Source organism: Podarcis raffonei, chromosome 5 (assembly GCF_027172205.1).
Source record: "Podarcis raffonei isolate rPodRaf1 chromosome 5, rPodRaf1.pri, whole genome shotgun sequence".
Taxonomy (NCBI): domain Eukaryota; kingdom Metazoa; phylum Chordata; class Lepidosauria; order Squamata; family Lacertidae; genus Podarcis; species Podarcis raffonei.
Genome location: NC_070606.1, coordinates 66,023,014 through 66,048,785, shown reverse-complemented (window position 1 = coordinate 66,048,785; position 25,772 = coordinate 66,023,014). Strand labels below are relative to the sequence as shown.

Sequence of the window (25,772 nt, the reverse complement as noted above, 5' to 3'; positions counted from 1 at the left end):
AAACCATCAATAAGTTGCCTAAATGGTGCCTCAGAAACTCAATCTCTCCACCCCCATGCCCCCTTCTCAGTCTGTCTTTAGAGCTTGATATGTGGAATAAGGACAGCGAGAGTTTGCACAAATTGTCTACTCCCTAGATCTTACAATCCATTCAGTAGGACTGATCATTCAGAAACCATGCAAGTCACTTGTGTACTTTGAAAAATGCTGCATAAGAAGTAAACTGCCGAAAGATGCCTATCTTAATGACTAACAATGACTAAAACCAAAAGGATGCTTACCTAACCCATTTCAAAGCATTTTGTAAAAGCCATCTAAAAACAGTGGATTGTGACCAATGGCTTAGCCGACAGTGCTTCTGCTAGCTCAAGTCTGGCTACCCAGTTTTCATCAATCCCTTTACATACTGCAGGCCCCATTCTGTTCCGGAGGGTTCCCCAACCCCATAAGCAGCATCTGGGGAGACTTAGAAGGGTAGGGGTCATCAGTGAAAATCAGGTGCCCCAACTTCCACAAGTGGAAGCACTTCTGCTAAAGCAAAGCCACCACTGGATACAAGCCAGCTTTAAATTAAATCTTTCACCTACTGCTGGTGAAAAGAAAGAGTGGGAAATGCACATAAGGCTCCTTATGCTTGGTGTACTTAGAATGAATGCAACAGTTATCGTCATTAAGCAGTGAAAGGCTTGCACTAACCAATGCCTAAAAAGGTTTAGCTGGGGAATAAATAAGTTGGTGTGGACTATGGGACGGGGGGCCAGGAGAAAGTAATACTATTACAACTTGGCAGAATTTTATCCAACCAAGTCATACTCAGAGTAGAATCACTGAAATTAATGAACCTAAGTTAGTCATGTCTATTAATGTCAATGGATCTACTCTAACATTGGACACAACCCATTGGACCTATTATGAGTATGACACCCAATGGATTCAGTTCTCTTTCCATAATTGCACTTTGCGATCTCACCAAAGCAGTAGAGTGCAAACAGCATCTTCTTCTCAGAGTAACATGCACCTTACAAATATATAGGGTGAGTGTGTGAGTCTCAGTTTTACAAACTAGTAACTAACCAGGCAATTATTTGACTTTACACTTTTAGCTTTAACAGGTAATGTTGCCTTTCATCCTTCGCTAAGATCATTAACTAAGCAAATCAAATGTATGCTGGCACTGGTGTTGTTTTTTTAAAAGAAGTTTCGGGGGGTTTGTCAAAAGCTAGATTTCTTAACCAGCACTCAAGTATGACTCCCTTAACGTACTTTATTTGTGAATTTACACACTGCCAACAGTGTGGTTCTTTAATTATGGCCTTTGTGGTCAAATATCCACCAACATCTTAGAGAAGCAAGGGGTAATTTTTTCCACTGTACAATGTAGTATAAGCATTTTAATCTGCAAGAATGATCCTTGTGGGTCCTTATCAAGTGTGTGGCAACATTATGACCATCTTTTTAACTGGGGTTCAATTACAGCAAGTTTTACCAAGCCGAGGAAGCCACACCATACCTACCTTAATTAAATGGACAATTACAACAAATAGTGGCAAGCAGCTGTCTGAACAACTTGAGCTTCAAGAACACCAATATTACTGCTTGAAACTATCTTATTTTATGTTGTTAGCATCTTAATTTAACTAAGCGTTTTTAAATTAACAGAAGAGCACAAGAGAAAGGCTTTCCTTAGAGCCGAGTACCTGTACAAATACACTGAAGCCCAGTGTTGACAGAATTCCAGAAAGGTACAGTTAATGAAAACAGCTTTTGAGTTATGACAGAAGAGGTTTAATAAGTTTTACATTCATGGTCAGTACCTTGCCATATTCCACTGATGGTAAAATCCTGACAGAAGATGAGAATCAATCCCGCATTCCCCCAGTTTTAATTGTGACAAGGAAAGAAGAAGCCCTGAAGCTATAGACCAAGCACAGATGGTTAGGAGCACAACGGTTAGATTATACTAGACCTACTGACTACATCACCTTCTTTTAAAGCAACTCATCCCATCTGCAACAAAAGGAACACATACAAATAAACTCAAACATATGTTCTAAGGTGGTTCATTTTGCGCCTTTCTGGGAACTGTGCTTGTGATGACTCCCAAAGGGCTACAATGGATCAATGGATCTTCAGCTGTTTCCATTTTTTTCTCCACATGTGGGCAAGACTTTTGACATAAGCATCTGGGCATGTGCTAACTGCATTGAAAGCCTGTGTGCATGCCAACCTGTGGCAAGTCAGTTGTGTGCACTTGCCACCGCATGCAGTATTCGGCTTTCAGCATATGTTGGTACCCCATGGGGAAAAAACCTGTTTGTCAATGCAGCTAGCACATGCTGAAATGTTTCTCTAAAGAAACCCACAATATTTGGTCATGTGACCGGTTGAAAAATAAAATATATTAAAGAAAATAGATTTCTTTTTTTTCTTTTTTTGAGGGGAATGAGAAACTTTTCTTATTCTGGCTGTTCAGTGCCCCCAGCATGCTTGATATACAGACAGCGCTTCTGATTTTGATACAGCAAACATGACTTCCTCCAGCATCAAAGCCAAGCAAACCTATCCTGTTGTTTCCATATGGTTCATTTGCTAAGAGTAGCATGAAAGGAGGCAGAGAAAAGAGAAGCCAGCAAACTGCTGCCTGATTTCAGCTCTGTAATCCCATGGAGCCAACTGCACACTGGTGAGTTAATATTGTAGGCAAAGATAACATGGGTGGGCAAGGCTGGGAGTACTAATTCCTTTCCTGCACGAAGACAGTCTCTTGAGGACAAAGACCAGCCTCCTGTAATGTGATGTCATAGTCCAGATGGGAAAGTTTCCTTCGAGGAAAGTTGGTGAGGAGTTCAAAACGTTCATTGGGGTATCCTTTCGACTGTACATGTTTGATGAGAGCCTGGAGAGAAAGCAGAGACCAGTGTCTTAGTGATGCAGCACCAAAATACAACAGGGTGGTGTCCAATACAGTTCTTTTAGCACAAGGACTTCTGGCTGTGAAACACAACTTACCCTCCCTCCTAAATCTGTTCTGGGGTTTCCCAACCCTAGAACTCTCCCCCAACCCTCCAGAGAAGATTTGGGGAGGATGTAGGGAGATGAGAGGCACAGGAAGTTCCACCGCACAAATGGAAATATTGCACTACTTTGCTGGATACCGTAGTTTTCAATGCAATGTATGACAACTTATTATGGAAAGCTACTTGAGCAAAAGAGCAGCAATCGCTACTGTAGGTCTTTAACCTACACTCTGATGGCATTGCTTTTATCACGGCATATACTGTGTTGTGAATGCCTAAGTTAGCAAAAGGTAGTATGAAGGACCATTAACCTTCCTCAACAAGGAGCAGGACATTTAGACAGTAGAACACTCTAGACAAGAATTTGGGATCCAGTCTTGGATAGAGACCTGACAGAAGACTAGGCTGTTAAGAGGTGGTTAGAAGTCACACATGTAAGGGGAAAGCATATGTTGTACTATAAGAAGTGTAAGTGGGGGAAAACCAGGTAAACAAAAGCGTGTCTGAAATGCACACAGAGACTGGAAAGGACATTAAGACCAAAAAAGCAGTGATTCTTCAATCACTTCTACTTACCAGAAGCTTAGCTTGTTCAGGCAGTGAAATTTGTTCCCTCTTCCCATCTGGATACCTTAGCATTAGCTGTGCCTTTGGTCCTAATAGAAGAAAATCACAAATAAAACAGAATACATGAACAAGCTTTAGCAATCTGTGTGCTGATAATTTAGTACATATCAATATGGAAATGTACACGCTTCAAAAAGTTTTGAGTTCATGTGAGGGCTCATAGCTTAGTGGTAAGCTACATACTTTGCATGGAGAAGGTCCCAGGTTCAATCCCCAGTGAAGATACACTTAGCAGGGTTGGGAAAGGCCGTTGGCTGAAACTCAAGAGCCACTGCCAGCCAGAGTGGACAGTACTGGGCAATATGGACCAATGGTCTCACTCACTATAAAGCAGCTTCATATTTTAATAACTATTCCTTCACCACCAGAATAAAAGCCCCATAATGGATTTAGCAGACTGAATATTTAAGATTAGTTTTTTTTAATGACAGGAAATATTTAACCACCACACTTACCGTTCACATTAAGTTCCTTCACTTCTGCTTCTGGCTTAGCCCCAATCTCCTCTACTACCCCAGAATCCATGCAAGATAGTCCTCGGTGGTTTGTTACCACCTCTGGTTCAGTCCTTGCTGTGGGCTCAGGTTGGGGCCTTCTGCCTTCCTCTTTTCTACAGCCCAAATCCTTATGTGGAGATTTCCTAGACTTGGCAGGATTCTCTGGCTCATCATCATCAGAACCACAAACAGAAATAAATTCCTCACTTCCAGAGAAAAGCTCCGATTCAGACTCTTCATCTGATCTGCTTTCCTGCTTGACTTGGTCAGAGTCAAAATGTGTCTCCTGTAAAGATGCTCTGATGGCAGCTTCCAGCTGGCTATCTTCACTCGCATCAATGAGACTCTCCTAGTTAATATGACCATAAAGCAAAAAGGGAGACATTATATTACACTGAGAAGTAGGGCAGAGACAACAGAAAATTATTCCTCCTTTCTATGAATACTTTTGCTTACAAAGCAAGGTATTACCTTTTTTTGGATGTTAATGTGGAGCATGTCATTATCAACATCATCATCATCATCATCAATATTATGACCTGTCCTCCATCAGCAAATCCCATTAGGATATCAAACATTTCCCAAGAATAAATTGGGACTTCTCCCCATATTACACTACCACCGCTTGCCCACTCACCCCCCCATCATCCTGCAGACACTTGCCTGGTTGGACCCCTTACCTGCTGCCGCCGCTTGCCCACCTAAACCACCCTCCCACACCATCCCACCACTGTTCACTTGCATGCCATCTTACTGGCTTGTGTGTATGAGTGCCTGCCACTGCACTCCACCACGCACTGCCCCTCATTTGTGTGCCACTGCTGGCTGTGTGCTGCCACACACGCATGAGGGCCGCAGTGATGTACTTCTGGAAGTGGCACTATACTTCAGGAAGCTTCAGTCCTCCTCATGTGTGTGTCTGTCTTTTGGTTCCCTGCTCTTTTCTGCGCTATTGGCTGAAATCCGGGGACATCCCAGAATGGAATCATAAGCCAGGGCTGCTTCCATAATTCTGGGATGTCCCAGTAAAAATGGGAGAGTTGGAGGGTCTCAACAATGATTATAATTATTATACTCACAGAACGAGAACGCTTCTGGGGAGGGCTAGTGGAATGTCCATCCAGTTGTCCATGCTCACCTAGGAACCCAGTCACTTGGTCCAAAAAAGAAGTTACATCTAGCTGGTGCCACTCAACTAGCTTCTGTCCTATTTAAAATAGTAATAAACCATACTTCAATAATTGGAGTTTCAAAATATCAGACAGAATGAAACAGTAGCAGACAGAATGAAACAAAATAGAAGCCCTGACTTTACAGAATTTACATTTGCACTGCAATATGCTGGAGATTTTAACCCACGTGTGTTATTTTGAGAGGACTCCTAACACACTTGCAAAATGATTCTGTAAAGGGAACAGCAGGATCAATTCCAGTGGCTGGAAAGTAATAAATGCTAATCTTTCTCTTAACCCCAGATATCAAATAGCCAACTGCACCTAATGGACTTAAAGTAACATGGGCAAAGCAACAGTGAACACTGACCCAGCTAGATCATACTCTGGTCCTGCATTCTAAAAGCAGTCAGATGCCTCTGGGAAGATCATGAAAAAGATGAGAAAGCAAAATCCCTCTCTTATTTGAGCTAAATGGAGATATACCTTGAAACACAGTAATCTTGATTACAAAGCAATCAGCTCCCAGTTTACAATCATTTCTAAAGGAAAGTTTTTTGGTATTATTTATAAAATACCCATAGCTGCAATAGAATCAAGTGTTTCACCTCTTACCTGTCCTAGGGTCCAGGATAGACACATAAGGGAAGTCTGCTAGTTTGTAGAACTGTATGTATCGTTGTCCTTCCTCACTGTCGTGGTACACCTATGGAACAGCCAAGATTTCCTTTTAAATGCTTGAAGAAGCAATTTCACAATATAGCCCAACTTGGAGCCACAACATAGCTAAAATAAAAATTAAATGTAACCCAGATATTGGCTCTGTTACTAAGCTTTTCGTCACTGAGGATAGCAGCCTTCCCACCTGCCAGAAAATGAAGTGCTCTCTGATAAGGTTTTTCACAGCCTCGTTGCTCCAAACGTCACGGTTGAGACACTGACAGGCGAAATCTTGCACATTCTGTATGTTAATCATGAGCCACTTGTTCTGCATCTGACCACACTCCTTGGCCTGAAGACAGGAAACAACAGTAGGAACATTAGCCAAAAATGAAGGTCTAGCAAGAAACAATGCCAGCAATGACGGCTTCTACTTATTGTGGCAGGCTTCAATCAGGACTCAAAAAGGTAATCTGCAAACCAGCCTGACAAGCGGTGTGCAGGGTTAGAGAATTCTGCAGGTCAACTTGTCTTACTAAAGATCACACAGTGATTATCCCAAACTGTTGAATGTCAACATGTCAAGCATAAGAAAGTTTGGGGAGAAAGCATGGGGGGGGGGGTTGAGGTATGGAAATCCAAACCCAGGAGTGGAACCTGAATAAAACATTATGTAATGAAGAACAGGAAACGAGTTATATTGATCTGACCGCAAAACAGACAAGTCAATTCAAGAGCCAAAATTGTGGTGGATTGGCATTATTGATAAACTAGCAGTTCCTTGTTCCATTATTCATTCCCTCTGGTTTTCTGTTTGTATATGCTATTTTTTTTATATTATTGGAGCACCAAGAGCCACTTTCTGATGGTAATTCAGACTGAAAGTGGGGGAGGTGGTAGGGTTTGAAGTTGCAGGAAGAGATCTTACTGGTTTGAGTCACAAAGCTGGCATTGCCTGATTGGTTGGTTGCAAGTTAATGTAGGAGTTTGATCAAGAATGTAATTCTGATCGCTGAATTGCCATACCTGTTGAAAAAAAGAGTGCTATATCAAAATTTGGAATGCTCATATTTCCTGAATAAATAGGGGGGAAATGGTTGGGCTTCCTTAAAAGAGATTTTACTCATGGGTTTGCACCAACTGAATTCTTCATAAAAAGGAAACAATTTCTGATGATTTTGCTTTCTGGAAAATAAGATTTCACTTTGTAAAAGTGAAGTATCTGATCTATTGACTACTGAGTGGTCAACAGGATAAATTGTGGATTGCAGACCCACTGTCAAATCACGCTTCATAGCTATGCTTTGCAATAGCTTTGCCAGCAAACAAACAAGTCATTTCTCCCAATCAAAGAAAAAGGGTGTTACATACGAAAAAGGTATGGAATTTTAAAAATTACCACATTTTAAAATGAACATTTGGTACTAGATGCTCAAAAAATAAGTGTATATTAAATAATCTTTTAGTTGTATTATGTGAAAAGTTTTTAACTCATTTGATACACGAACTATTTGACTGAATCCAAAGTGGCATAATCCAAAGTTCCACTCACACAGCAGGGCTTACCCTTCCTCTTCTTCCCTCAATCTGTCTGAAGGGCCCTCAAGTCTCTGGAGCAGATTTCAGAAAGATACAGGGAGGAGAGTAAAGTCCTTTTGTGTGAGTAGAATTTGTTCCACTTGCACACAAACACCACTGAATACAATCCTATGTTTTTAAGATTTTGTTGGCAGACAATAGGCATTTAAGACTGAAATCTGAAATAGTATTCTTGGATTAGAATTACTGCTTACACCTAAACAGTGAAGTGTGGACTCCTCCTGCCAACGGCTATTAAAATGTATGTATAATTTATTGTTATAACACAGCAATTTTCAAAGCTAGTATACCTTAGAAATTCACATGGTGCAAACTCAAAAATCTCTTTAAATGTGCAAACTTAGTGCTCACATTGTCTATAACTAGTGAATTTGCCAATTCATGAATTCAGGGTAATGTATCTTGCTTCTATAACCTGTAGCAGACTGATATATGGTTTATGCTACAATAATAGAAGTAAAACATCTGCTCCAATTAAGGCAAAGTGGCTGTAGCAAATTTTCAAAGTATTCACAAAAGGACATGGATACTTGACTTTAATAAATGAATTTAATAATTGAATTTTAATAACTGAATTTCTATTTTTTGCTCCACACTGCTGCAACCTTAGCATATTTCCTGTTTTCTGTTTTCTCTCTCTCTATAAAGCTACATTTTATAATGGTATGAAACCCCTCAACTCAGAGAAATGGGCATAAATGTAAGGAAAAAAATGACTGCATCCCAGCTTGAGCCATAGGTTGCTGATTAAATTATTAACTATACAGAGAAGGCAAAGGAAAGTTAGAACATACCAAGTTGTTGAAGAAAAAGATGCACTCTTATCAATCACTTCTACGTCATTTTGCAGTGTATAGGATGCTTTAAAACTCTTCTCAAATACTGTATAGCCTCACAACTATCTTATCAGAAAGATTAGTCTGAAGTACTGACTTGGCTCAGAGTTATCCTTTTAGTTTACTACCAAGCAAGGATTTGAAGCTCATTTTCTCATGTGTGAACATGAGAAACAATAAAAGATACTGGTTTCTTTTTGCTTTAACTGATATACTGCCAAACCTGTCTAGATCTGGAAGAAGATAGAAGGAAAGCAACTCAAAGTAATTAATGTTACAGAATATAAACATTCCTAAAGCTGTGATGGACAAAGGGCCTCCAAGCTCAACAAGACACCACCACTCATGCACCAGACTACCTCTGCATTCACAGTTGTTTAGACATATGTAACTGCATACTGGGTATCAATGGTGATAAAGTGCTGGGATTTTCCATCTGCTTCCTCTCTTCCCCATTCCAATACATGGAAAAACCAACTCATGCCAGTAGTCTAGCTGTGTGAGCCGTTTATGTAAAAGAGGAAACTCTTGTGAAAATGTGGCTCCTCTTATGAAGCAAGAAAACTATGAGACTGTTGCATCTCATGCCAAGTTTCTTATTCTAATGTTTATCATAAACAAAATTAAAAAAATGCATTATTCCATTCCTATCCCACTTCTCCTCCAAAGAGTTGAAGTGGCACATATGGCTCCTCCACATATTATCCTTGAAACAACCCTGAAAGCAGAGAGTTGATGACCAGACAAAGATCACCCAGTGAGCTTCATGGCCGAATGGGGATTTGTTAAAAGTACAGTACTGCTTAGAATCAGTAAAACATTTCACTCTTATTTTGCCTAAAATGATTTTACTCATAAAAAGGTTTAGATTCTAAAGGTGCTTTCAATGCAATACTATGAGGTTCCAGCACGTAATGTAGAAAGAATTGATTGGAAAACATGTGTTGATATGAATTAGAGTCTCCCTGAAGTAGAAACCCACTAGAATCTTACTTTGTAAATCTCTATCGTATTATATAGTAAACGGGGGGGGGGGGGAGTAAACTCTGCCTAAAGGAACTATACAGCAAGTAAGAACACAAAACATTTTAATATAAAAGGCAATGCCAGATCAAAAACTGAAGGAAAATTAATCAGATGCAGGTATATGAAGTTTTATGAGGAATGACTCCATTAAAGACACAGACGTTAGAGGCAGATTTTTACTCAGGGCAGAAAGAGGTGTCATGACTGAGAGTAAGAAATACTACCACAAATTAGAAGGAACTGGAAGAGGATGACAGAATGTGAACCTTTGAAACAAGCTATACTATCGACCTAAGAGTAGCTTATACACAATTTGTTCAATACCCCTTGTTTCAGGAGCACAAAGTCAGGGCAACAAGTACAGCAGATCTTGGTAGAAAATGATTTTTGAAAGTGGTTTCAATGATATGCAGAAATGGAAGGGTTAGAAGAGTATGATGTTATTTACACATAAAAATATAGAAGCTGTTTTAAGTTCTGCAGCTGCAACAGTAATGCTACTTGCAACCAAGGATATGAACATTAGACATGCATCCTTGACCTATTCTGCATACCCAACTGCTAAAGTTTTTTATGAACATTCAGTTTTGTTTAGTTCATATTAATGCTATATAAAATAGGAAGGGTGTTTTGTGAGCCCTCTTTAATGGGTGTAAAGTGTGTGATAAAAAATGGTTTTTATTACAATTATTTAATGTTATCCTACTTTGTTCTTTAGCTACGGGTATAACATACTTACTTGTAAGCGAATTCCACTGAAAACCCAATGATATAAGAAGTTAATTAAAAACAAGACAGATCATTTACCAATCAAGCACACTACTGCCTACTTCTTCACAACAGTTCTTCAGGTTTTCAAGCAAAGATCCTTGCTAACCCAGCCAAACAGAGACCTTTCCCCCCCAAATATCAAGGATTCAACTTATGGCATTATATACTTAAAGCCTTCTCTACTTTGGACAAAACTCCAAATATATCAAAACAAGTGGCCGACAGAAGGATTTGACAAGCCTGACAAAGAGAAAGAGCAACACAGTTTTCCAATGAATAGAAACAGGATTTTTCCATCAAATGGAACTACGAACTGAGCCAGAGTATTTCCAATCCTATTGGGAAGGGCCATAGCACACTGGCAGAGCATCTATCTTGCATGCAGAAGGTCACTGTTCAATCCTTGGCATCTCCAGATAGGCCTGGGAATTGTCCCCCGTCTGAAACCCTGAAAAATTACTGCTAGTCAGTGTAGGCAATAGTGAGCTAGATCGACAAATGGGCCTAACTCAGTGTAAGGCATCTACTTATACCCCTAGTTACAAATATACATATTGCTCAATTATGGACAACACATCTTAAGAAAAGGGGTGGAGGGGAGGATATAGAAGATGGCAGAGGAACAAGCGCAGAAGAGTACTTTTTCAAAAATGAATTCAAATTGCTTAAAAGTTGCCTTCTGTGTCGAAGTTATATAAATACAACTCGTTGCCATCATGCTTAAGTGAATTCTTTAAGCATCATATTGAATTATCAGGCTGCAAACGTACACATACTCACATGCAGCTGGGCCCAGGCTATCACAGAGAAACTATACCAAAGCTCAGCAACCTACCGTTTCAAAACTTCCTTTATGCATCAGATCAATTGGAGGCCTGAAGAGATCTGCAAGGGTGGTGAGTTTCTTGTCTATTGCTCCTCCATTCCGCAACTCTTGTTCCTGCCGAACTGCAGAGCCCAGAAGAAGAAAAATAGGAGGTGAACAACATTTTTACTCCAACATGCTAAACTGCTTTTGGCAACTATAAACAAAACATTTGTTAAAAGTGCAGAAAGCTTGTTTTAAAAGATGAAATCAGAAAGGGAGAAGAAAAAAACAAGGGGAGAGTAAGAAAGTATAGAAGTCACATCTTAACATACTAACAAAGAGTTGTGGGGAATTTGAAAGCTTGCAGACCATTTTATGACATATTGGGTTGACCCTTATATGGACTTTTGAATTTTTCCTAGGAGCCAACATGACTATCATTACTTTTAGTCTGAAGCATCTTTTTCATTATCCTAAAATATTTTTTCTGCTAGGTACTCTCTCTTATATATATATTTAATATATATTTATATATATTTATATATATTTATATATATTTATATATATATATATATATATATATACATATAAAACTTAAGTCTCACAGCGCAATATTATACATTTGTACTGAAAAGCATGCCTCACTGGCCTCAGTGAGACTTACTCCCATATAAGTGTCCATATAGAATCACAGCTTAAGTATTATTGAAATATAGCTCTTCGTCTACTGGTAAAAATGCTCTTTTTTATTTTCCTCACTTTAGTGTTAAGAGCAGCATGGTTATATTTTAAAAGCTTAACTGAAAATTCTACATAAGGAGAAGTGTTAAGGGTGATTTCTTTCCAAAATAAGTTTATATAATTGCCAACACACATGGATGTGGGATTATATGCACATCACCCCATTTCAACCGATCAAAATAAATATAATTTGCTACCAAGAAGTCCTCTTATGGACTTACCAAAAGGTAAGGCTGATTGTAAGACTTGAGCTGATATTGGGAAATAGTGATGTTTTAGGCACCTGGGTCCCAAGCTACAGTATTTAGGGCTTTGTATACTAGTACTAACACCTTGAACTGGGCCCAGTAGCTCAGTGGTAGCTAGCACAGTGCTTTCAGGACTCGTGAACACATGGTGCCATTGGGCAGCCCACTGACCAATCTGCAGCCAAATTCTGTACTAGCTGCAATTTCTGGACCATCTTCAAGGGCAGCCCAACACAGAATGAATGGCAGTAGTCCAGACAGAAGATCACTGGAGCATAGAGTATAATGGCCATGCTATTCCAGTCCAGGAGGAACAGCCAAAGCTGGTGAACACTAAACAGGGCAAAAGCAACCCTAGCCATAGAGGCCTCTTGAAACTCCAGTGACAGACTGGAATCCAGAAGTACTTCTAGACTATGGACATGTGCCTAAAGCCAAAATTGTATATCGTCAAACCTCACTGCGTTCATTGGTGGGGGGGACTGCCAAAGTAGTTTCTCCTGGAACTGTGCCCCCTTACTATTTTAATAGATAATCTCGGAGAAACACAAATAGCAAAATCAGTCAGAATAATAGACTACAGAAGACTTGACAGAATCTGGCAATCCAAAAGAAACGGTTACATAGATGCAAATACATTTGTGACTATGAAGCCTCGTTAAGACATTACCCTCTTAAATCTCATATTAAGCTTAAGTATGTTACCTACCTTGAATATAGCAGGTTGGGATGTCAACCAACCAACCAACCCTGAGTGTCACTTTCCAGACTTCATGTGTTCATAGGCAATTTTATTTACATACTCTAAAGAACTAAACCCACACACCAAGAGATCATTGACACCTTGTTTTAATTAACTTTTCCTTATTGAAAAGTATGATAAAGCATTCTTGAGGGATAAGGAAAAACATTTTTGATGTTAAAATGAGGGCTGCACCTGTCACAGCTGATCAAGTCATAAATATATACATACATATACATACATAAACAACAATTAATTGAAAAGTTTACTTCTAAGTAGACTAATTAACAGAATTAACAGAATCCTGATAGCTGCAGTGTTGAACTCTGAGCAATAAACAAAACTAATTGAAGCTTAAATACCTGAACTAGTACATGAGACACCATCAAAAATGCTTAATTGGTACCACATCTGCTGAATAAGGGTGAATGAGTTTTAACTGTATGAGCTACCAAGATGTGTGTGCATGAAAAATGGTCTCACGTACATTGATATGTGTGAACTCCCCAACTGTGGTAACAAGAACAAGAAAGGGGATGGCGAACATCTATCTAAAGAAGAGATGGAAGACAATTATGATGACTAATTTGAAAATGAACAAGTAAGACCATACATGCCCAGGACAAACTAAATAAGCATTTCACTTAGCATGTGAAATTGCGATGTTTCTTGTGAAGTTGCTATAGTTGACACTGCCTTGCACAAAAAGCAGTGGGCCAGAATCAACTCTATGGTATGTCATAGGGAACATTCATTTCCCTGGTGGTGTGGATGTGTCATTTGGGGTGGTCTAATGCCATTTGGGGTTGCCTAATAAGTATAGATCGAGGTCATTGCTCATTAATGCCCTTTGCCCAAAAACAACTTTTTGCCTCAGAGAATGATGATGCGTCGCAAAGGAGAGCTTCTCAGTGACAGAGATGTGATTTATTTATTCAGTATTTTGTTGAATAAGGAACTGGGAAACAACTTCAGTATAATAAAAAAGACAGTAATAGCTGCAAGGTCAACAACACCTGTTTTCCAACTACTAAGGTATAAATCTTCCAAAATATGACATTAAACTTTATTCAGCACACTTGGCACCAATTTCAGTCCTGGCTCCAAAGAAGGCCAACATTATTTTATTTCCTTCTAAAGTTTGGAATTAAACTTTTGGCCAGCAATTTCCCCTTTATTTTATTTATGCAAACACACCACAACCATTACCACAAGCTTTGATATGACAAAATATTTTTAAAACAGGAATGGTTTTATTTATTTCTAGTAGAAAAATATACAAGGGCTGGGTCTTATTTCACTTTGTATAGGGTTTTTGCATAAGCAACATGAAGCAGCAAGAGCCCACCCAAAAAAGATACAGAGACCTCCATGGCAATTCTTAGGACAGTTTAGGGGACAAGCAATTTTGGGTGTGGGGATGTTGTTGCCACTGGCAAAATGAAATGTAGAGTCTGGATTTAATAAACCATGCTGCAAAAGAAAGCCCACTGCTGCCATTAACTTGGCCTCAAATCTCAATCTAACTTTACATCCAAAATTTTTATTTGATTGTTATTTGAGAAGATGCAGTTTCTTTTTGTATACAGTTTTTTCTTTTCTCTCTTTATCTTGACTCTTTTTTCTTTCCTTTTTCTTCTTTGTTTCTGCTGTAAATGATCTTTTATGTCTGTATGTTAAATCAATAAAGATTATTTAAAAATAAATAAATAATCTCAATCTACCATATCTAACAACTGCAGCCAAAGAGTGAACAACTTGGCTGGCTTCCATAGACTGTTTTTGACCTTCCTGCCCTGATGCTCTTTTTACCTAAAAATTACAATCCTCATGTTTGTAATGCATATGTGGCTATGTTATACATATATGGCTACATGAACAGCCCTTAGAGGGATTTCAGGTTGTGGTTTTTGTGCCTACATAATGCAAGCCTTATCCATTCCCCTATCAGTATGCAGCTCCTGGGTGGGGTACACAATGTGGCCCATAGTACAAGGTCTAAGGGATCCACATCGTTAACCTCTATAAAGCCAATAAACAAAGAAAATGGCATGTGAAGACAATGATTCACAGATACCTACTTGTTTCTGTCTGGAAATCCCGAAAACCATCAAATATTGAACGAGCAGGTCTGCGTCTTTTTGGAGCTTATCAAGAACAGAATTTAAAACTCATATTAGTCATAAGAAACCTCTCAATGGAACTGATTTGTGGTAGAAAAGGCTGAAGCTTCAAGACAGATTTGAACTCATGCTGACCAGGTGATTTGAGAATACCAATAATGCATTATGTTAATTTGTTACACACATGTGCCCATCAGGACATGATGTCCATGTTCCTGGTTATCAGGGTACTTGTAGATGTTAAATTATTTTAAATTTATAGGCTGCTTTTCTGCCTGAAGGCCTTTGAAACACATAAAAACAACTAAAATACAAAAATATGCAACAAAGTATCATAGAAATAATAACACCTGGAACAGCGAGATATATCAGCAAAACGCAACATAGCAATAGAAACCAGCAGCAAAGACCCAGGCGGTAAAAAAAACCTCATCCAAAGCCAGTGGTACAGCGAAATAAAGTTTCCCCAGCTTGGTGAAAACTCCAACACGAAGCTCTAGGACAGGAATGGGGAACCCTTTTCTATCCAAGAGTTGCATTCTTACGTTGGCAACCTTACAGGGGCTGCATACCAGTATTGGAGGCAGAGGCAAACTGAATGGAGCAACAGATAGGACTTTTAATATGTACAGTAGACTAAAGTCAGAGGTTTCTACAAGTATTCCTCTTCATCCAAACAAGAAAGAGACAATATCTACTTCAAAGACATATTAAGGCCAAGCAAAAACACTCAAGGTTGATATGGAGCAGGTCAAGTGAAGACTATGGCTTGTGGAAGGGTAGCCTAGGGAGAATTCCAGGGGTCAGCTAGAGAGCCATAGAAAGCAGCTCTCAGCCTCTGGGCCTGAGTGTCCTCTTCCCCTGCTGTAGGGTAGATTGTGGAACACTATCTGGGTGCTAGCACTAACTGGGTGCTACCCATGTAACCCCCAACTGCACTTCTGATAATGGCAAGATGCAGCATATGCTGCTTGACCTGATCTCACTATGCTTAATGGAGGAACAATTCCCAGAAAAAGGTAAAAGCATGATTTTGTCCTATTTGTTCAGCACATGCTATTTTGATAAGGCAATTTCTCAAAGTGCATAGAATCAGGAATTAAGCTATGCTTGAAACAGGACACCTTTTGCAGTAGATTATAATGCATAGCATAGCTGGTAAGCCAATGAAAGCATTTGCCGCACTCAAAGCATTTTGCACCCAAAAATTGTGTCAAAAATGGCAGATGACAGCTTTAGGGAGAGTGAGATTAGTTCTAATAACAATTCAATCTGCAAAGCAATGTGTGGCCAATTTTGGGGGGCCTGTGGACACATTTCCAAACTGGAGTAATGGCACCAAACACACACAACACACACAACACACTACATGTCATGGACCTGTAACACTGCCTATAATATAATGCTTTTTAAAAATCTATGGTAATTTCAGTGGAGTGAGGAAATGCTGTAAATGCATGGGAAGATTTCTGCTGCCACGTGTGCCCGTGGTGCACCATGTGGGTGACCCTTGACCTATCTTGTTTCATAAATTAATTTTTTAAAAATAAATTTATTGGCTATCCCATTCAAGTGAACAGCATACGTTAACCAGATTGTAAGCATGCAGTGAATGTCTATGTTCTAACTGTTGTACTTCATTTTGCCACTTTAGATGCTTTATAGCAAAGACACCTTAAATACACATTTATTGGGGCACCTTAAATACACATTTATTATGATTTAGGCTTTTGCGTAGTAGAACCCATTTGCTGTTATTTGCAGCAGGCTAACATGGCAACTGTTCTAACATGTATTCAATACATTACTGCAACAAATTTATTTATGGCACTTCACCTGTAAAACTGAGGTGCATCTTATGTAATATCTTATGTGATGAATCTTATGTCAAATGTTAGTTACCGCCCCCAAGTCTGCTGATTTCCTACAGTTGAGTAAGCAGCTTCATGTAACTTCAAGGGCTTCTCACCAGATCTTACGTTGACTTATTACTGCAAAGATACTTTTCAGTGTGTAACTTATAATTATCACATGGCTTCCAGTCATCAAACCCAACTGGCCTCTAGAAAATGCATTTCTCATTATATCCCAAAGTAGCAGCCTTTCCTTAAAGAGGCAGGCAGCATTTACTGTTAACTATTCCACTAGATTTTAAGAATACAGCTAATTAGTTCCCCATTAACTTGTTAATATAATGAAAATCTATCAGTACATAATTTTGGAAACTATATTTAGGGGAAGCTGAAATATCATGGAAATCTTGGATTTAGGTTTCTAAAAACTCTCAACTGCACACATTCCATAGCTGCAATTTCTTATGAACACATGTTAACACCATAAATTACTATTTATTTGCAGCCCTTCAGACAGAGTATTTTATTATGGATATTTTACTATAATATTTTATTGCAAAAATTTTACTAGAAATTTACTTAGCAGCTAGCATTGACATTTTGGCACCGTTCCCTATCTAGAAAACGAGAATAGCAGCAGCAATGAGTATTTGAAATATCATTCCCAGGAGTACCAATTATGTATGCTTAGTTGACAGTAGTGGGAATATGACTTTGGTATAAATACTTCAGTACTGCAAGAGCACATGCTGTAACTATAGAGAGAGCAATAGATATGAGCAACCTAGACAAAAGGCAGTTTGGCAGAATTCTTCTTTCCTTACTACAACATTTGGAAGGGTAAACATTAAAATGAAGCTTACTTACCACCAAATAAAGGCTCAGGTTCTACCAGAATTTCCTGTTTTTGAGGAATAGGTGCTCTTACTTCATCTCTATAAGGATTAGAAACGTAGATTTTTTGAATATAACAGCAAGAGCTAGACTACATGCCCAAAATAGGACTATATTCATTTAGTTAAACCACTACTTGGGGTCTACAAGGCAGTAGAGGCAGAACAACATAGGTGCTAACTATGTTGTACAAGGTTTGAAAGTGTATTATTGGAATGGAGATATTCCTGGTAGGTATCAAAGTAAAGATACTCTTTATAAAAAGGAATTAACAGTTAACACATTTTTGTGAGAGCCACCTCTTCTGTTTAACCTATAGATATGGAATATTTAGCTCCCGTATCTAAGGAGCTGCTAACATATCTTGTTAAATGGGGATGACAGCTCAAGATGCTCAGAGTTGTACAAAAAGGTAGTGGGGAAGGAGGGTAATAATATGAGGAATATAAGGAAGTTGCACATATAATCACATATATAGGGAAAGCGTAGGTGCATGTACAGGTGTTCCCGACATAGGCGGAGGGTCTAGAGCCCCACGTGCATAAGCAAAATATGCCTAAGTGGGGAGCACCCTCTAAAAAGCCTCCAAACACCATTTCCCCCTGTTCTCTTCCCTGCTCTCTCTCCACACAACTCTCTCTTCAACTGGAGTTGAAGCTCTCTGGCTGGCTGGAGGATGTGTAGGACAGAAGCTGCAGTGTTACCATGTGTCAGCTGTTAAGTGGGGGGGGGGGATGAGCAACCTAAGCAAAGCCCCACTATGCCTCCAGTCTCTTTGGGACTTCCTCCACCCTCACTGAAGTCCTCTTTGGGCTTCTGGGGAGGATCTCCTTGCAAGTCATGAGGACTCTGCAGCAATCTCCCACCATTTCCTGGTTTGAATCTATTTATGTCCCAGCGCCAAGCACACATAAGTTCATGTGTTAGTCAATCATGCACAGGTTGGGGGACACCTGTAATTGCAAAGGTCTTGCTGGACCCAGTCCCTATTTCTAAACCCACTTTTTTGTTTGGGAGTATGAATAATACATGAAATATTTTTTCTAATTTGTGTTGGTTGCCTCTGTCCATGTGCAAGATTTCTTTTATAAATAAAATCAACTTTTCCCTTCTTGCCATATAATGCCAAAATTGTACTTCAATTTATTTATTTAGGACTGCATCTAACATTAGAGTAAAAGGTAAAGGTAAAGGGACCCCTGACCGTTAAGTCCAGTTGCGGATGACTCTGGGGTTGTGGCCCTCATCTTGCTTTACTGGCTGAGGGAGCCGGTGTTTGTCTGCAGACAGCTTACAGGTCATGTGGCCAGCATGACTAAGCCACTTCTGACAAACCAGAGCAGCGCACGGAAACACCGTTTACCTTCCCGCCAGAGTGGTACCTATTTATCTACTTGCACTTTGACGTGCTTTCGAACTGCTAGGTTGGCAGGAGCAGGGACCAAACAATGGGAGCTCACCCTGTCGTGGGGATTCGAACTGCCAACCTTCTGATCGGCAAGCCCTAGGCTCTGTGGTTTAGACCACAGTACCACCCGCGTCCCTAAGATTAGAGTAGACTTATGAAAATAATAGATGTGACTAAGTTAGGTCTATTAATTCCAATGAGTCTACTCTTAGTTGGATACAACATTCATTCATTCATTCATTCATTCATTCATTCATTCATTCATTTCCTGCTCTTCCTCCTAAGGTCGTAGGGCAGGTTACAGAATTAAAACACAATATTTAAAACAATGTAACACAACTTGCAATCATAAACATAAGCTGGGTCCTAAAAACATAAACTTCAAGTGTTACGTATAAATAAATGTATTACAAGCCCCCCTATAAAACAGATTATTTAGGCAACAAACAGTATGTTCAACTGAAACAACTTTAAAATATAAGGTTAATACTGTAAACAGATGTAGCCTGTCTACAAGTGGAGGGGGGAGAGAACTGATTAAAGTTAGTGCTAAATATAGCACTGTATGAACTGTATCCTGCCTGCACATCTGCCTTCCCACTTCTGACATGTGCAAATTGCAACCTGAACGAAACTGTTGGGTTTCTAGAACAACAGTAAGATGCAAGGAGTTTAGTAACTGAAACTAAGAACATATACAAAAAAACATGTTGATATCTGCCATTTCCGTATTTTAAAGCAAATTATACATCCTATGGTTATTCACAAAGTTACATACTCTGCATGTGGTCGAAGGTTTGATACACTTGCAGAACTAGTGCTGGGCTCCTCTGCTATCCCTCCACCATCAAGGAACATAGTGACAGCCATTTCCAGATTATTGTTGCATGCTTCAAGCATATGCTTGCCTGCACTTTCAGTAGCACCTGTGATACAAGGAAAAACGTTAGTGCTCAGATCTTAAAAAGAAATTGGACAATATATGAGATCAGAAAGGTAAGCTTTTTTGTTTCTTAAATAAAATGACATTTCATAATACATTTGCTTTGCATGTTATGCTCTTTGAAATACCCAACTGAAACAGCAGCCTACACAAATGAATGAGACAGAAATAGATTACCAGTAGTTAGGAGTTAGTTTGCTAAGATCCTTGCAACAATTTTGCCGGCCGCAGCTAATAAAGACATGCCTTGATAAGTTTCTGCAATCCGTTTTAACACCTTTTTTAAAAAGGTTGATTATTTTGGCATCCCTAAAGTCTACTGGGATCTCCTCTCTCCCCCAGATTTTTTCAATGAGCGTGTGAAATTGTTGTGTAAGTTCAATTCCACCCACTTTGAAGACTTCAGCAGGTATCCCATCAGGTCTGCTGGCATTGTTGTTTTTCATTTGGTTAATAGCTGTACACAACTCTCCCAGATTTGGAGATACTGCAAGCTCATCTCTAATTTGTTTTTGCAGAATTTGTGAGAGGGCCTCAGCAGCTACGGGGAAGTTGCTGTTAAGGAGATGCTGGTAATGTTCTTTCCAGCGCAATGCAATAGCTTCTTTATCTTTTAGAAGTGTGGTACCGTCTGTTGAGCATAGGGGGCATATGCCATGATTTATTGGCCCACAGATTATCTTTGTGGCTTTAAAGAAGCTCTGTGCATCATGAATGTTGGCTAAGTGTTGGATCTCTTGAACTTTTTTTATCCACCAGGTGTTCTTTAGTTCTCTGGTTCTTCTTTGAACCTCAGGCTTAGCATTGGCATAGGGTTTTTTCTTAGTGGCGCAGTTTCTATCTCTTTGCCAGATCTGAAAGGCCTTTCTTTTTGTCAATAATGTGTTCAATCTCACTTTCATTCTCATCAAACCAGTCCTGGTGTTTCTTGGTTTGGTATCCAATAGTTTGTTCACAGGCTGCAATAATTGATGTTTTTAGTCCAGTGTTCCTAGATGTTAACAGGGAACTCCGAAAGAAGCTGGTCCTTAAGAGTCATTTGGAAGCAATCCCACTTTAATAGGAGCTTGAAGGTCTTGAGTGTTCATTTTGTGCCTTGGTTTCCTTCCTTGAAGCCAGCATTGAGGTATAATTTTGATAGCCATGATGGAATGTATTAATCAGTGATCTGTCCAGCAGTCGTCGGCACTCGTCATAGCTCTGGTAAGGAGCACATTGTGGCGATCTTTAGATGATTACATAGTCTAAGAGGTGCCAGTGGTTTGACCGAGGATGCCTCCATGGCGTTTTAAATTTATTTATTTTGTTGCAAGAGTGGGTTGGTAATAACAAGGTTGAGTGCTGCACATATAGCCAAAAGTAAGATTCTATTCTGGTTGCTGTTGCCAGTTCCTTCTTCCCAATAGTCCCAGGCCACAGATCAAAATCTCACCCAACTCTTGCATTAAAATCACCCAGGAGGATAATTTTATCCCCCTTAGATGTTTCTGATAGGATGGCATCCAGCTGAGAATGAAAATTTTCTTTAATGTCTTCATTGGCATCCGATCTTCAAGTTTCTTGAAGTGCTGCAATATCGAAGTATTCTCTTGCAATGGTGGCAGTCCTGCGTTTGGGATGCTCATTACCTGTATTGTCTAATGACGTCTGTATATTCCATGTTCCAAAATTTAATTGTCTTTTATGACCACTGGGGAGGCAGACAATGCTAACGGCACCTTTTCTAGCCCTCCCCCTTTTTGGGGTGAGCAGAGTGGATCCTAAACAGGACTGCTATGTTGTGGATACAGCTGCTGAACTACTCAACTGCCTCATTCCTTGAGTCAGAATGAATGAATCTGCATCTACTGCCCATCTGCCGGTTCATGACTAGGGACTTCCAGATTTCATGATCCTGCCCCCATTACCATTTGCCAATCGCCATGGGCCTTTTTTGGGTTTGGGATCGGTTTTTGGATGATGCCTGTGCATAATTTGTTTTATGTGTGTAGATCAGTGCACGCTGACCAACGCAGTGTCTTCACAATAATGCTCTACAGTGGTACCTCGGGTTACATACGCTTCAGGTTACAGACTCCGCTAACCCAGAAATAGTGCTTCAGGTTAAGAACTTTGCTTCAGGATGAGAACAGAAATCGGGCTCCGGCGGCAACAGGAGGCCCCATTAGCTAAAGTGGTGCTTCAGGTTAAGAACAGTTTCAGGTTAAGAACGGACCTCCAGAACGAATTAAGTACTTAACCCGAGGTATTCTGATGGCATGAGTATCACGATGACCGGTAGATTTTTATCTGCTGCAGCCTTTATCTGCCTTCACAGCCGTTGTAACATACTGCTTGTTATCTTTTGCCTGCTCTGTCGTTGAGGACTTCTAGGATCATTCTTTGTCTAGTTCCTCCCTTTTGACCTTACCGCCTTGGTTGACCCTACTGGGAGTACAAGACTCCCGACAGCTTCACTCACAAGGGTCATAGGAATGTGCAAGCCCACTCATCACGACAAGGTGATGATCCAGTGGGGTAGATCATCATTAAACAAGGCGGAACAATCAGAAGTAACTGGGGTGGTCAGTTCTGCTTCACTCCCATGTAGTCCAGGCAGAAATTAAAGGAATAAGTGAATATGGCGCCTCCCATAGATAAGGTGCCTTTTTTCTGGGACGAGAAGGACTCCTAGCTATATTAAAATACCCCACAAGCATAGGGGGTCATTCAACTCAGTGCACCATCTCTCCTCTTTCCACGAGCTAAACAGTTAAACCAATCCTAGTATGCCTTCCCAACAAATAAGGTCTCTTGATTTAAGTGGATATGCTTCAAAGTAAAAGAGCTTAAGATTCCTGCCACACTCTCTAGTTTGTACTATCTAGAACTTCAGCATAGCATTAACATACATATCGAGGTTGCAGCTGCAAAACTTATTTTCAGCTCATACATCAGTTGAAAACAGATATAAAACAATTTATATTTGTATCTAAACAGTCTTCCATTTTACATCTCTGTGCTTTGGATCATGTATGATGAACATTCATTTAAATATGGCCAAATTCACCTAATTAAGAATTCATCATTAACCCTTAAACAAATAAAACTATTTTTGTGTACTTTTATTATCTCAACGGACATGAGAAAGTTGATGAACAGGATTATGCATCCCAATTAAGAACTCTTCCCAAGGGACATTTTTCCTGACAGACTGATAACAGGGGATAAATATTTTCTTGGTATATACTAAGATACATTTGTCTCCTTTTAATAGATGATATGCACTTCCTTACATTGAAAGGAAGTTAAATAGTGAACTTGACCTTTTCCTTTTACTAAAAAGGCAGTATGATTCTGTTTTCCTCTCTTTACTTAATTCTACATTCTAAATATGTTTTAAGATGTGGAATTTAGTAAAATAATTATTCTCAGCCACAATACTTGATGTAGGCCTGTCGTATTCACTACAGAATTAACACAGCAGCAAGTAATAACACCAGAATGATTTACAACTATACAATGTAGTAATATTGTAATTTTTTTGTCCCAAACACAGTTAATCTGAATTTACAATAAAAGAAGTTAGAAAAAGTACAGTCAATTGTATCTTCAACACACTTTTAGAGATATTAGTTCCCCACCCCCACAAAGGAGGCAAACAGAAAGTTCCAATTACATCAGTAGACTAGCCAGTGAAAAAAACCTTCCTAACAAACAATACCTTGCTAGGATAAAGGGAATACTCAATACTATTATGGTCACTTAGGAGTTCTAACACCACATTTCAAAGGTACATTAGCTTCCCTAGAGTAAAGTTACTTTGACGTTAAGGATTCAGTAGCACAGACCAATTAAAGCAAGGTGATTTAACTTGGTGCAACAGATTATGAAAACAAAAAACAAAGATCTGCCTCTTACAGCACCAGTTTAAACCGTTCATGTAATCTAACAAAGTTTACAGGGCAATTTTATGTACATCTACTCAGAAATAAGTGCATATAGAATTGCAGCCTTGATTTGTCAGTGAGTCCTAGAAAACATAGAGAGGGATAACTTCATCTAGGAAAAGGCTGGAAGAAGGTTGGAGAAGACTGCTAAATGGTGGCCTAAGAGAAATTTGTAAAATTATGAACAATATATAGACAGTATTATCAGACGTTCTACTCTTTCAAGATTGGTATTCAAGATCATTAAAAAAAACTGACAGGCAGTAAGTTCAAGACAGAAGATGGACTTCTTTAAACAGTTCACTATTAATCTATGAAATGCCTTGCCACAAGACGGTCACTAACCTTAGAAACAATTAATGTGTTACCACTAGCTGCCTCTCCCCATCTCCTCAAACATCCATTGCTAGGGTGCATGTTACATTAGTAGAACTGTATTTTGTTGTCTTTATTATGTGCGTTGCCTAATGCATGCAGTTACAAATTTTCTCAAATACCCAGATATAAAGTGGTCCTGTAGGAATTGTTTCGTAAGTATCTGATAAGAATGAATACTTCTGTGGGATATTCTTCCTCTCACAACTGTAGAGACTACGTATACCCTTCCTTATCTCATTATCAGTCTATTAAAAATGGATTTTTGCTCTACTGCATTACTTGTGTCAATAATGACTCAACCCATAAGCACAGAAAGCCAAAAAAGAAGGGAGGTCGGGAGAGGAGCTTTTATCTCAGGAAATGAAACGGGACGGGCATTTCTAAGCGTCAGCTCTCGTTCTTCCCTCCACCCCCCCCCAAAGGCAACGATCAAGCCTCAACTCCCAACTCCTTCTGGAGGATGTCACACTGCGGCCCGCTTGAGCGCTCTCCTTTTCGCTCTCTGGGAAATGCATACTCGACCCCATCTTATGCCTCCCCTACCTTCCTCCACAAAGGAATTCCCCCTCAACTCCCCGCTGCACATCGTACTTGCCCTTACCCGTGGTAAAGCACAGCCCCGGGCCCCTATTTCGACTCCCTCCACACAATCCCCTTTTCCACAGGAGAACCGCCACCCCCTCCCCGCTCCCCCCGCCCGCTCCCTCTGGGTCTCTCTCTCCTCTCTGCCTGCCGCCAACTCCGTCACAGACGTCGCCCTCCTCTCCTCTCCTCCCCCGACCCCAAGCAAAGCCCCTCTTCCCCCAGCCTTACATCCCGCCCCATAGCAGAAACGGCTCCAGCCCTCGCTTAAGCTTATTCCGGGTTTTCGCGCGCCTCACCCGTGATGGCGGTGAATTGCTGGATTAACCCCTTCAACGCTGAGGCGGCAGCGGAGCCCCCGGGCGCCGCCATCTTGCCGCCTCTACCGCCGAACAACAACACCCGCCACCTGCCGGCTGCAGTGCGCAGGCGCAGAATCACCGCACCCCAGTTTCCCCTTGCTCGCTTTCAACTTCAACAGTCAAGCTTTATTGGGAGCGCGACGCTGTGAGACACAGGGAAGAGGAAGAGGGGTTCTGTGTGCCGGTGCTCGCGCTCCTGTCGTCCGCCCCCAACAGATGGCATCCCAGTCGCCGATCGACGCCCTCTAGCGGCCGGCGGATTGCATTTCCCCTTAAACTCGCGGCCGGCGGAAGCCGCTGGGAGATAAAGTGGAAACCGAGGAAGTGGCAGCGCAGTTCTCCCGCGGGACTCGGGGGAGGAAGAAGGCGCTTCATGGCAGCTCACGCCTGTTGCAATTTCTGGGTTGTGTCATTATTATTGACACAAGTAATGCATATATTACTTGTGTCTAGGGCGATATATTATTATTATTATGTATTTCAATCAACTTGTTTTTATAATTGGTGTTAGCCGCCCTGAGCCCGGTCTTGGCTGGGGAGGGCGGGGTATAAATAA

General features: G+C 40.2%; 1 protein-coding gene across 4 annotated transcripts; it reads right to left on the bottom strand.

The window, feature by feature from the left end:
• Window positions 1-1,769: 1,769 nt before the first annotated feature.
• UBXN7 (UBX domain protein 7) lies at window positions 1,770-25,400 on the bottom strand. Of its 4 annotated transcripts, none has more exons than XM_053389887.1 (11): window positions 25,154-25,397; window positions 19,801-19,948; window positions 17,588-17,655; window positions 14,826-14,891; window positions 11,041-11,153; window positions 6,179-6,325; window positions 5,929-6,019; window positions 5,221-5,348; window positions 4,100-4,490; window positions 3,594-3,673; window positions 1,770-2,896 (listed from the first exon to the last, which is right to left on the bottom strand). In XM_053389887.1, the coding sequence occupies exons 1-11, from the start codon at window positions 25,224-25,226 to the stop codon at window positions 2,735-2,737; spliced, it is 1,467 nt and encodes a 488-aa protein (XP_053245862.1). In that variant the 5' UTR covers window positions 25,227-25,397; the 3' UTR covers window positions 1,770-2,734. The 4 variants fall into 4 exon arrangements, with proteins under 4 accessions (XP_053245862.1, XP_053245864.1, XP_053245865.1 ...); XM_053389889.1 differs by having other exon boundaries at window positions 25,086-25,165; XM_053389890.1 differs by lacking the exon at window positions 25,154-25,397 and adding an exon at window positions 24,874-24,932.
• Between the last annotated feature and the right edge of the window lie 372 nt (window positions 25,401-25,772).

Coding starts and splice junctions, on each gene's coding strand:
- UBXN7 (XM_053389887.1), bottom strand. CDS start 25,226: ATGGCGGCGCCCGGGGGCTCCGCTGCCGCCTCAGCGTTGAAGGGGTTA. Junction 14,892..17,587: donor ACCTGAGCCTTTATTTGGTG/GTAAGTAAGCTT, acceptor GTTCTTGATAAG/CTCCAAAAAGACGCAGACCT. Junction 5,349..5,928: donor TATCCTGGACCCTAGGACAG/GTAAGAGGTGAA, acceptor TATTTTAAATAG/GACAGAAGCTAGTTGAGTGG.